This window comes from Salmo salar, chromosome 19 (genome assembly GCF_965601325.2).
Source record: "Salmo salar chromosome 19, fSalSal1, whole genome shotgun sequence".
NCBI lineage: Eukaryota > Metazoa > Chordata > Actinopteri > Salmoniformes > Salmonidae > Salmo > Salmo salar.
Window position 1 is genome coordinate 7038230 of NC_138309.1, and position 13001 is coordinate 7051230.

The 13001-nt window shown below is 41.5% G+C and overlaps 1 protein-coding gene across 6 annotated transcripts in view; it reads left to right on the forward strand.

Moving 5' to 3' along the window:
• Positions 1 to 13001, forward strand: part of ccdc186 (coiled-coil domain-containing protein 186) — a 149773-nt gene that overhangs the window by 112592 nt on the left and 24180 nt on the right. For 5 of the 6 annotated variants that reach the window (XM_082965585.1, XM_014157070.3, XM_014157071.3 and 2 more), the window contains one exon: positions 5621 to 5701. In XM_082965585.1, the coding sequence (XP_082821711.1) occupies positions 5621 to 5701 (81 nt within the window). Of the gene's footprint in view, positions 1 to 4391; positions 4978 to 5620; positions 5702 to 13001 lie in introns of those variants that run through there. The other variant, XM_045702015.2, reaches the window with a different exon arrangement.

The window sequence follows — 13001 nt, forward strand, 5'->3', positions numbered from 1 at the left end:
ATGACCAGGACTTCAGACAGTTTAACAGTCACAACTAGCCGGCCTCCACCCAGTACCGTGCCCTGTGATGCACACTCACTCACACAAAACACACACACAAGCTATCACACACACACGTCAAACTCACAAACCCATGCACACACACTTACATACACACTCACACTCGTGCGCACACACAGCCATTCCTGCGATCTCATGATATAGAGACATTGAACCAATGGTCACTTCTGGCGTACATACGTATAGATTACATTTGAGTACTGTTACAGTGCTATTTGGGTTGTTGATCGCATTTGTCCCGGCGTTCTTGATTTCTTGTATTTTTGTATATTTTTTTCTCCTTTAATTGTTTGACATTTTATTGCGTTGTTAGGAGCTAGTAACATAAGTATTTCACTGCACCCTCTATAGCACCTGCTGAACTGCGTACTCATGTGATAACTTTTGATTTGATTAGTTGGCTACTAATATATCTAACTTGCCAGTATATTAACTATATTCTATCTAACTACCCAACGTTTATTAACTTGATTATTCCCGTCATTCTTAGTTTAGCTAAGTGGGATAGTCGTTGTAGGTTTCAATGGTCATTCGGGGGCTTTTGTAAATTGGCTCTGGTTATCTACTCCGATTCCAGTGTACTAGACTAGAGCACAGAACAACTGATGAATTTACTAACGCTCAACACCTGATGAATATGGCCGGTGTCAGTAAACGTCGGCAAAAATGTGTAATTAAATTGTTTCCAGCAATACAGTTTGTCACCAACGCTCTGGATAATATGAAAACTGCCTATCCAGCTCTGCTAGGGCTAGTAAAATGGTCAGGGTGCAAGCTAGCCAACATGAGCCAGTTAGCTTGGGTGCTTGACTGCTGTTGTTAGGTCAGAACTCTGGAATCAACCCTACTCCTTGGCTAGAGCGTCCAGTGTGCACTCTGAGAGCGAAACGCTCTGAATTTACAAACGAACAATCTAACAACGCTCTGAATTTACAAACACGCAGAGCGCACTCTGAGCGCACTCTGGCACTCCAGATTGAATTTAAGAACACACCCGAAGTTGTAAATTGTCTAGCTAGTAATCCTATCCTAACAAGCTAGCGAGATGTTGCACAGCAACAGCATGAACTTCCTGTAGACGGGCAAAGCGCTAGCACGCTCAACTGAAAGGATAGTGTTCGTTTACAGTATACTAAAATTAACTAATAATATATAGTATGTAGTGTATATACTCGTTAAGTATGTAGTTTACAGTATGTTAGTATAGTTTTTCGAACACAGCTTTTGATTTGATTTGATGTACGGCTCCCTTGTGCATGTGAGCAACTTGTCCCGGGAAGGGACAGGGAACTGTCCGGCCTGGTGATGTTGTACCCACAATAAAAATCTGGACATACCCCAACCAAAAACCCCTCGATGATCAGAGGTATCCATACAATGCTGAGAGCCTGTACTGCAGCATTCGATGTCAGCAGAACAAACCCAGACGACTCAGTGGCGCGCTACGCGTACAAGGCAAGCAGGCTCCACAAATCCATTAGGGACGCCAAAAGACAACACAGACCCAAACTTGAATTGATGTTCGACAACTCAGACTCGTGAACACTATTGTTCCCTCCAAGCTTGACACAAGCTGAGAGCCCTGGGTCTGGACACCACCCTCTGCAACTGGATCCAGGACTGCCTGACAAGGCCCTCCAGCGGTTGGTGAAAACAGCCCAGTACATCACTGGGACCGTGCTCCCACCCATCCAGGACATCTTCTCTAAATGTTGCTTGAGGAAGGCCCGCAGCATCAAGGACCCCACACACCCCAGCCACGAGCTGTTCACTCCCTTACTGTCGGGCAGACGGTATCGGAGCATGATGTCTGATACCAACAGGCTCAGAGACTGTTTTTATCTACAACTTGCTCAGACTGCTGAACAATTGAACTGGACTGACCACCTGCTCTGATTTTCCGCACCTTAGCACACATGCAATCACTCATGCACACACCCACACAGACATACACACACACATATACAGTGCCTTCGGAAAGTATTGACTTTTACATTTAAAAAAAACAATTGTTTTACTTTTACAGCCTCATTCTAAAATTGATTATCTTTTTTTTCTCCTCAATCAACACACGATACCCCATAATGACAAAGCAAAAACAGGGTTTTACAAACTTTTGCAAAAGTATTAAAAATAAATAACTGATATACCTTATCTATATAAGGTCCCACAGTTGACAGTGCATGTCAGAGAAAAAACCAAGCCATGAGGTCGGAGGAATTGTCCGTAGAGCTCTGAGACAGGATTGTGTCGAGGCATAGCTCTTGGGAGGGAAGGGTAACAAAAAATGTCTGCAGCATTGAAGGTCCCCAAAAACGCAGTGGCCTCCATCATTCTTAAATGGAAGAAGTTTGGAACAACCAAGACTCTTCCTAGAGCTGGCCACCCGGCCAAACTGAACAATCGGGGGAGAAGGGCCTTGGTCAGGGAGGTGACCAAGAACCCGATGGTCACTCTGATAGAGCTCCAGAGTTCCTCTGTGGAGATGGGCGAAACTTCCAGAAGGACAACCTTCTCTACAACACTCCACCAATCAGGCCTTTATGGTAGAATGGCCAGACGGAAGCCACTCCTCAGTAAAAGGAACCGGATAGTCTTCTTGGAGTTTGCCAAAAGGCACCTAAAGACTCTCAGACCATGAGAAACAAGATTCTCTGGTCTGATGAAACCAAGATTGAACTCTCGCCTGCATGCCAAGTGTCACGTCTGGAAGAAACCTGGCACCATCCCTACAGTGAAGCATGGTGGTGGCAGCATCATGCTGTGGGAATGTTTTTCAGCAGAAGGGACTGGGAGACTAGTCAGGATCGAGGGAAAGATGAACAGAGCAAAGTACAGAGATATCCTTGATGAAAACCTGCTCCAGAGCGCTCAGGACCTCAGGTTGGGGTGAAGGTTCACCTTCCAACAGGTCAACGACCCCTAAGCACACAACCAAGACAACGCAGGAGTAGCTGAAAATAGCTGTGCGGTAATGCTCCCCATCCCACCTGACAGAGCTTGAGAGGATCTGCAGAGAAGAATGGGAGAAACTCCCCAAATACAGGTGTGCCAAGCTTGTAGCGTCATAAACTTGCAAACATTTCCAAAATTGTTTTTGCTTTGTCATTATGGGGTATTGTTTTTAGATTGATGAGGGAAAAACTGTTTATTCAATTTTAGAATAAGGCTGTAACGTAACAAAATGTGAAAAAGTCAAGGGGTCTGAATTCTACCCACGGATCACAACTGCTGCTTTCAGACTCATTATGATTCCAAAGTACTGCACAATTCAAACACTTGCCCCCCAATTGCCCCTTCCCCAAAACATGTGTTAAAATGGACTGTAAATTATGCCTTCCTGTAGTAAACTTATGCTACAAAATGTATTCTATTCTACTGATCCATTTACTTTATGTGCGTATTCTTTTATTATTTGTTATTGTTGCATTGTTGAGACAGAAACCTGCAAGTAAGTATTTTGTTCGATGGTGTATACCATATGATTCCCATACATACGACTAATACATCTTGAAACTTGTAACCCAAACAGAATGGAACAGTAAAGTTGAGAGCTACTTTTTCTGAAGAAAGCTGCTAAACAGGCTCAAAAGCAAACAGAAGAATGAGGGAACCAGGGCTTACAGCCCGTTATATAGGAAGGTGGGGCTTACACCTGCAAAGCCCTGATTGGCCTGTTGGGCATGATTGAATAAGGCTTCAGCGAATGACCCGCACGAAGGTGTGTACCATATTGAGATGTCGACTGAAAGAGAACGTTCTTTTTTTGTGCATTGTTTAATGTAGTCAGGGGAAGCAAATTGGCTTGTCTCAATGGTGATGATTAGAGTTGTAGTGACATATTTTGGGGATTTAGAGATATCTATCTATTATTTTGAATGCTAGAAAGTAAACGAACTATTTAATATATAGTATAGAACAATAAAAACAAAGGCTATTAATACCTTTTCTATTTTTTTATATAATGGGGCTCCCGACTTGCCTAGTTAAATGAAGGTTAAATAAAAAATAAAACAATTAAAAAAATGCTTCTAAGATTTGTAATTGGTGTAACCTCCTTTAAAATCACTAATTACAAAGATAGACAAGGACCTTGACCATTTTCTCCAGTGGGAAACTATAATCGTGGGAGGGGTCTATATTAAAGTAAATGATTAGTTCATCATAAATTTGAGCTTCCCAGTGATAATTTGGTGGTATTCTGTCAAAATGAAAAGGTTCATTACTGTGTTACTTAATTTAAATGAAATTACATTGTGAGCAAAATGATTAATCAAATGTCTTTACTAAATATAATTTTTTTTACCCCTTTTTCTCCCCAATTTCGTTAGTCTTGTCCCATCGCTGCAACTCCCATACGGACTCATATGAGGCGAAGGTCGAGAGCTGTGCATCCTCCGAAACACAACCCAAACAAGCTGCACTGCTTCTTGACACAATGCCCACTTAACCCGGAAGCCAGCCGCACCAATGTGTTGGAGGAAACACTGTACTCCTGGCGACTGTGTCAACGTGCATTGCTCCTGGCCCGCCACAGGATTCGCTAGTGTGCGATGGGACAGGAAAATCCCTGCCGGCCAAACCCTCCCCTAACCCGGACGATGCTGGGCCACAGAGCCTGGACTCGAACCAGGATCTCTTGTGGCACAGCTAGCACTGCGACGCAGTGCCTTAGACCACTGCGCCACTCGAGAGGCCACTAAATACATTTTTTACAAATTAATGTCCTTAGATTCTGTGGCTTCCATTTATGAAAATCCTCAATTACCAAAATGTATCCTTGGTGTTACTAATCCTACTGGTGGCACAATGTTATCAAAGTGGTAAATGTTATGTAAGTCATTAAGCGGCCATATTAGTTGTCTTGGAGTCGGAAGATTTACCCAAATACATTTAAATAAATACAAAATCTAGAAACGTACTTAATTCTTTCCAAAATGCCATGCCCAAATAGCACTGCTATTCAAGAACGAACTTAACGCTAGGTCAGAAATCACATTCTAACAAAACAATGAAGTTGCAGACTAGCGTTGGGCTAAGCGGTTGGAAGGTAAGGATTTTGCTCCAGATACGCTGGGAGATGGAGTGAGAAAGAGAGAGAGAGCAGGAGCTAGAGCGCTCAGGGACCCACTCTTAGGACGTTGAGAAAGACGAAGGTGGGGATATTTTTAAAGAGCCACACTGCTCCTTCTCTATAGGTGCTAATAGAAATTCATTCATGTGAGCTGCTCCCCTGCCTCAGCTGGAGAAGCCCTTAGTATAAGGTATTTTGACATGCATTGCAGGCAGACTTTCTCACGGGACGAAGTACTATCATTGGTCGTAAGCCTTTGCCATCACTCTGGAATGACATATACTGATTCAAATCGAGGTGTGTGTGTGTGATCGCAACTGTGTGATCATGAGCATGTGAGGATGAATCTTTGTATTTGTGCATGTGATGGTGAGCATTCAAGGATGCATCTTTATACTGTATGTTTATGTGCTGAGTGTTTTAGTGCGTGTCCCTTTCTGTGTGTATCAGTTTAATTGACCGGTGTGTTTCTCTGACTGTGAGCAGCCCGTAAGAGACTGGAGCAGGTGGAGAATGGTGGCTGTGACCGGGACGTCAGCAGCATGGGAAGTCGCTCCAGCTCCTCAGGTATGTTCACTTGGCACCTGTTCATCTCTGACTACATTACCCACAAGACCTCAGTATACACATTCGGCAGAAATAGGTTGAATCAATGTTCTTAGGTGTGCCTGCAAAGCAATGCACAACTCCAGATTTCTTTCATATTATTATTAGGTGGGACTTGCAAAGCAATAGTCCCGACTTTAGATCTTCGTCATACTTCTTATTATTGTTCTTCACGCTACTCTTACATCATTTAAGCTGGAAACACCATTCAAACTTCATAACGTGTAGACTGTGGATTTGGTTGCTTGCATACAACGTTTTGATATCTTTTAAACTAATACACTTTGTCTTTCTTTTGTCCATCTTCATTCACTGTAATGGGAGTTTTTTCAGCATTCTGAAGCTCTCCACTTTGCAATGAACTTAGACAACAAATTGGGGCATATTAAATCTTCCTGTACTTATCTGCTATTCAAAGCTGAAATAATAGCATATCATGTCATTGAGCAGCCCAAACGGAGACGTTGCTATGGATACCAGTACATTTCAATGCCAAAAAAGTGCCATAGACTAGAATGGTAAAAAAACAACGCTGAGATATTTAGACTGACCATACTTAGATTACTTGCCGAAAGATTTTAGAAACTATATATACAATTTTATTTCTCACATTTGTACTTGTATTTATTAGGGATCCCCATTAGCTGCTGCTAAGGCAGCAGCAACTCTTCCCGGGGTCCAAACATATTAAAGCACTTACATATACATATATGGACTTGGGGACTGTGAAGAGACTTCTGGTGGCATGTCTTGTGGGGTATGCATGGGTGTCCGAACTGTGTGCAAGTATTTTAAACAGACAGCTCAGTGCATTCAGCTTGTCAACACCTCTTACAAAAACAAGTAATGAGGAAGTCAATCTCTCCTCCACTTTGAGCCATGAGAGATTGACATGCATGTCATTAATGTTAGCTCTCGGTGTACTTTTAAGGGCCAGCCATGCTGCCCTGTTCTGAGCCAATTGCAATTTTCCTAAAGTCCCTCTTTGTGGCACCTGACCACACTACTGAACAGTAGTCTAGGTGTGACAAAACTAGGGCCTGTAGGACCTGCCTTGTTGATAGTGTTGTTAAGAAGGCAGAGCAGCGCTTTATTATGGACTGACTTCTCCCCATCTCAGCTACTGTTGTATCAGTATGTTTTGACCATGACAGTTTACAATCCAGGGTTGCTCCAAGCAGTTTAGTCACCTCAACTTGCTCAATTTCCACATGATTTATTACGAGGTATGGTTGAGGTTTAGGGTTTAGTGAATGATTACTCCCAAATACAATGCTTTTAGTTTTGGAAATATTTAGGACAAACTTTTCCCTTGCTACCCATTCTGGTCTTCCTACTAGGGCACACCGCCTCAGTGCTATCACTGTAACAATGGATCATAGGCTCATGATTACTGCATACAATAGCTGTAGGATTAACTTCACTAGGGTAGGGGGCAGCATTCGGAATTCTGGATGAAAAGCGTGCCCAAATTAAACTGCCTGCTACTCGGGCCCAGAAGGTAGGATATGCATATTATTAGTAGATTTGGATAGCAAACACTCTGAAGTTTCTAAAACTGTTTGAATGATGTCTGTGGGTATAACAGAACTCATATGGCAGGCAGAAACCTGAGAAAAATCCAACCGGGAAGTGGGAAATCTGAGGCTTGTAGTTTTTTCAAGTGATTGCCTTTACAGTATACAGTGACTTGCACTTCCTAAGGCTTCCACTAAATGTCAACAGTCTTTAGAACGTTGTTTTAGGCTTCTACAGTGAACAGAGAGCGAACAAGAAGGCCGGGAAGTTGGTGACTCAGAAAATAATATGAGTTCAGTGGCGCGCGTTCACGTGAGAGGTAGCTGTGTTCCATTACATTTCTGAAGACATTGGAATTGTCCGGTTGGTATATTATTGAAGATTTATGTTAAAAAGGCCCTAAAGATTGATGCTATACATCGTTTGACATGTTTCTACGAATGTAAATGGAACTTAATTTGACTTTTCGTCGTAACATTTTCTGCGCGCTTCCTACATTTGGAGTAGCTTACTGAACGCGCTAACAAAAAGGAGGTATTTGGACATAAATTATGGACTTTATCGAACAAAACAACATTTATTGTGGACCTGGGATTCCTGGGAGTGCATTCTGATGAAGATCATCAAAGGTAAGTGAATATTTATAATGCTATTTATGATTTTTGATGACTCCAAAATGGCGGGTATCTGTATTGCCTGATGTTGTTTTCTGAGCGCCGTACTCAGATTATTGCAAAGTGTGCTTTCCCCGTGAAGCTTTTTTGAAATCTGTCACAGCGTTTGCATTAAAAGGAGATGTTTATCTATAATTCTTTGAATAACAGTTTAATATTTTATCAACGTTTATGATGAGTATTTCTATAAATTGATGTGCTCATTCACCGGAAGTTTTTGAAGGAAAAACATTTCTGAACATTACGGGCCAATGTAAAATGGGGTTTTTGGATATAAATATCAACTTTATCGAGCAAAACATACATGTATTGTGTAATATGAAGTCCTATGAGTGCCATCTGATGAAGATCATCAAAGGTTCATGCTTAATTTTAGCTGTATTTCTGTTTTTTGTGACGCCTCTTCTTACTTGGAAAATGGCTGTGTGGTTTTTCTTGTCAAGGTGATGTGCTAACATAATCTAATGCTATGCTTTCTCCGTAAAGCCTTTTTGAAATCGGACAATGTGGTTGGATTAACCTGTTTAGGATAGGGGGCAGTATTGACACGGCTGGATAAAAAACATACCCGATTTAATCTGGTTACCACTCCTACCCAGTAACTAGAATATGCATATACTTATTACATATGGATAGAAAACACCCTAAATTTTCTAAAACTGTTTGAATGGTGTCTGTGAGTATAACAGAACTCAAATGGCAGGTCAAAACCTGAGAGATTCCTTTACAGGAAGTGGCCTGTCTGACCATTTCTTGAACTTCTTTTCCATCTCTATCATTTACTAAGGATCTCTGCTCTAACGTGACACTTCCCACGTCGTCCATAGGCGCTCAGAGCCCGGGAAAAAACAGAATGTCGTCATTCCAGCCCCAGGCTGAAACACATTATCGCCTTTCTCAAGTGGCCGATCAAGGGACACTGGGCTTATGCGCGTGACCCCGACCGCCCCCGCCTTTGGGATTTTTTCCTCTGTTTGCCGAAAAGGAGATTCCCTGTCGGAATATTATCGCTTTTCTACGAGAAAAATGTCGTAAAAATTGATTTTAAACAGCGGTTGACATGCTTCGAAGTACGGTAATGGAATACTTAGAATTTTATTGTCACGAATTGCGCCATGCGCGTGACACTTCTTTACTATTTCGGATAGTGTCTGGAACGCACGAACAAAACGCCGCTATTCGGATATAACGATGGATTATTTTGGACCAAACCAACATTTGTTATTGAAGTAGCAGTCCTGGGTGTGCATTCTGACGAAGACAACAAAAGGTAATCAAACTTTTATAATAGTAAATATGATTATGGTGAGTGCTAAACTTGCCGGGTGTCTAAATAGCGAGCCCGTGATGCCTGGGCTATGTACTTAGAATATTGCAAAATGTGCTTTCACCAAAAAGCTATTTTAAAATCGGACATATCGAGTGCATAGAGGAGGTCTGTATCTATAATTCTTAAAATAATTGTTATGCTTTTTGTGAACGTTTATCGTGAGTAATTTAGTAAAATGTTAGCGAATTCCCCGGAAGTTTGCGGGGGGTATGCTAGTTCTGAACGTCACATGCTAATGTAAAAAGCTGGTTTTTGATATAAATATGAACTTGATTGAACAAAACATGCATGTATTGTATAACATAATGTCCTAGGGTTGTCATCTGATGAAGATCATCAAAGGTGAGTGCTGCATTTAGCTGTCTTCTGGGTTTTTGTGACATTATATGCTGGCTTGAAAAATGGGTGTCTGATTATTTCTGGCTTGGTACTCTGCTGACATAATCTAATGTTTTGCTTTCGTTGTAAAGCCTTTTTGAAATCGGACAGTGTGGTTAGATTAACGAGAGTCTTGTCTTTAAATGGCTGTAAAATAGTCATATGTTTGAGAAATTGAAGTAATAGGATTTTTAAGGTTTTGAAAATCGCGCCACAGGCTGGCAGTGGCTGTTACGTAGGTGGGACGAATTCGTCCCGCCTAGCCTAGAGAGGTTAACGAGAATCTTATCTTTAAAATGGGATATAATAATTCTATGTTTGAGAAATTTGAATTATGAGATTTTTGTCTTTTTGAATTTGGCGCCCTGCTATTTCACTGGCTGTTGAATAGTGTGTCCCGCAGGTGGGACGGTCACGTCCCACCTACCCAAGAGAGGTTAACAAAGGTATCAGGGCAATTAGGGGGACATCAGTTAAGTTACTTACAGTGTGTCTGCCAACGCCCCAAGGACAATATACATTTGATGCAGCATTATGACAACTCATTGTCACAATGGTAGGGATTAACTGAGCTGGTCTTGGGTCATTGATAAATCATTGTTTCAACGCAGCCTTGAAATGTGTGGACGGAGTCCAGGAGCCAAGCTGCGCCGAATACGACAGGTGTAGACCTTCCCGAGAAATGCTTACTTACAAACCCTTAACCAACAATGCAGTTCAAGAAATAGAGTTTTAACAAGGTATTTACTAAATAAAATAAATTAGAAAATAAAAACAAAATTTACTCAATAAAATAACAGTAACGAGGCTATATACAGGGAGTACCGATACCGATAGTTTGGGTGCCCATTTGATTAATATAACCATTTAAAATGTGCCTTAATTAACATGGGTTTGAATGAGAACCATTGGAATTCAGAAATAACCATTAAAAATGGTCCTGCTCCTTGGACAGTTAAGCTACAAGACCAACTTTAAAATATTCAGGCTATCAAATTCTTTAACACTTTTATAAACTATATACATTATACATATTCAAGCTAGAGATTCTAAACTACTTTGCTCATGTTCAGGCTATCATAAGTACATTTTCTTAAACACTTATCAACTAATAAGTATACACATTTGCATAAATTAGCATAACATGATTTACCAACAGTAACTCTTGAACCGTTCAAGCTAGAGGCGCCTAACCAAAAATTCACATATTCAGGCCATCCTAACTTCAAATTCTTAAAAATGTTTATCAACCATCCATCAATTCTTGAGTTGGAAGTATCTTCACTGTATAATGCTGAATAGTCTTGTTGATACATTTCAATGTTAAACAAATTACTTTAAACATTAACACTACAATTAAAAGGGCTGCAAAAAAGCGATGCAAAGGAAAATGAGGGACGAAATGTAAAAAAAAGAGACTGTTTTACCTATTTTTATCATGAGAGAGAAATCCTGACAAAGGAGGAGGCCATAGCCAACCCCATTAAGGAGGAGAATCTCTACCACAGTCTCATACATGAAACTCATCCAAACCACTTCAAATAAAATCTAACTTTATTTGTTCATGCGCCGAATACAACAAGTGTAGACCTTATCGTGAAATACTTACAGTGGGGGAAAAAAGTATTTGATCCCCTGCTGATTTTGTACGTTTGCCCAATTACAAAGAAATGATCAGTCTATAATTTTAATGGTAGGTTTATTTGAACAGTGAGAGACAGAATAACAACAAAAAAATCCAGAAAAACGCATGTCAAAAATGTTATAAAATGATTTGCATTTTAATGGGGGAAATAAGTATTTGACCCCTCTGCAAAACATGACAATGCTTGGTGGCAAAACCCTAGTTGGCAATCAGAGAGGTCAGACGTTTCTTGTAGTTGGCCACTAGGTTTGCACACATCTCAGGGGGGATTTTGTCCCACTCCTCTTTGCAGATCTTCTCCAAGTCATTAAGGTTTCGAAGCTGACGTTTAGCAACTCGAACCTTCAGCTCCCTCCACAGATTTTCTCTGGGATTAAGGTCTGAAGACTGGCTAGGCCACTCCAGGACCTTAATGTGCTTCTTCTTGAGCCACTCCTTTGTTGCCTTGGCCGTATGTTTTGGGTCATTGTCATGCTGGAATACTCATCCACGACCCATTTTCAATGCCCTGGCTGAGGGAAGGAGGTTCTCACCCAAGATTTGACGGTACATGGCCCCGTCCATCGTCCGTTTGATGCAGTGAAGTTGTCCTGTCCCCTTAGCAGAAAAACACCCCCAAAGCATAATGTTTCCACCTCCATGTTTGACGGTGGGAATGGTGTTCTTGGGGTCATAGGCAGCATTCCTCCTCCTCCAAACACGGCGAGTTGAGTTGATGCCAAAGAGCTCCATTTTGGTCTCATCTGACCACAACACTTTCACCCAGTTGTCCTCTGAATCATTCAGATGTTCATTGGCAAACTTCAGACGGGCATGTATATGTGCTTTCTTGAGAAGGGGGACCTTGCGGGCGCTGCAGGATTTCAGTCCTTCACGGCGTAGTGTGTTACCAATTGGTGACTATGGTCCCAGCTGCCTTGAGATCATTGACAAGATCCTCCCGTGTAGTTCTGGGCTGATTCCTCACCATTCTTATGATCATTGCAACTCCACGAGGTGAGATCTTGCATGGAGCCCCAGGCCGAGGGAGATTGACAGTTCTTTTGTGTTTCTTCCATTTGCGAATAATCGCACCAATTGTTGTCACCTTCTCACCAAGCTGCTTGGCGATGGTCTTGTAACCCATTCCAGCCTTGTGTAGGTCTACAATCTTGTCCCTGACATCCTTGGAGAGCTCTTTGGTCTTGGCCATGGTGGAGAGTTTGGAATCTGATTGATTGATTGCTTCTGTGGACAGGTGTGTCTTATAAAGGTAACAAGCGGAGATTTGGAGCACTCCCTTTAAGAGTGTGCTCCTAATCTCAGCTCGTTACCTGTATAAAAGACACTTGGGAGCCAGAAATCTTTCTGATTGAGAGGGGGTCAAATACTTATTTCCCTCATTAAAATGCAAATTATTTTAGAACATTTTTGACATGTGTTTTTCTGAATTTTTTGTTGTTGTTATTCTGTCTCTCACTGTTCAAATAAACCTACCATTAAAATTATAGACTGATCATTTCTTTGTCAGTGGGCAAACATACAAAATCAGCAGGGGATCAAAGACTTTTTTCCCTCACTGTAGATAATAAACAGCGAGTAGCAGCAGTGTACAAAACAAATGGGGGGGGGGGGGGTCGTCAATGTAATAGTCCGGTGGCCATTTGATTAGTTGTTCAGCAGTCTTATGGCTTGGGGGTAGATGCTGTTAACCTGTTGAGGACAGACATTCCGCTA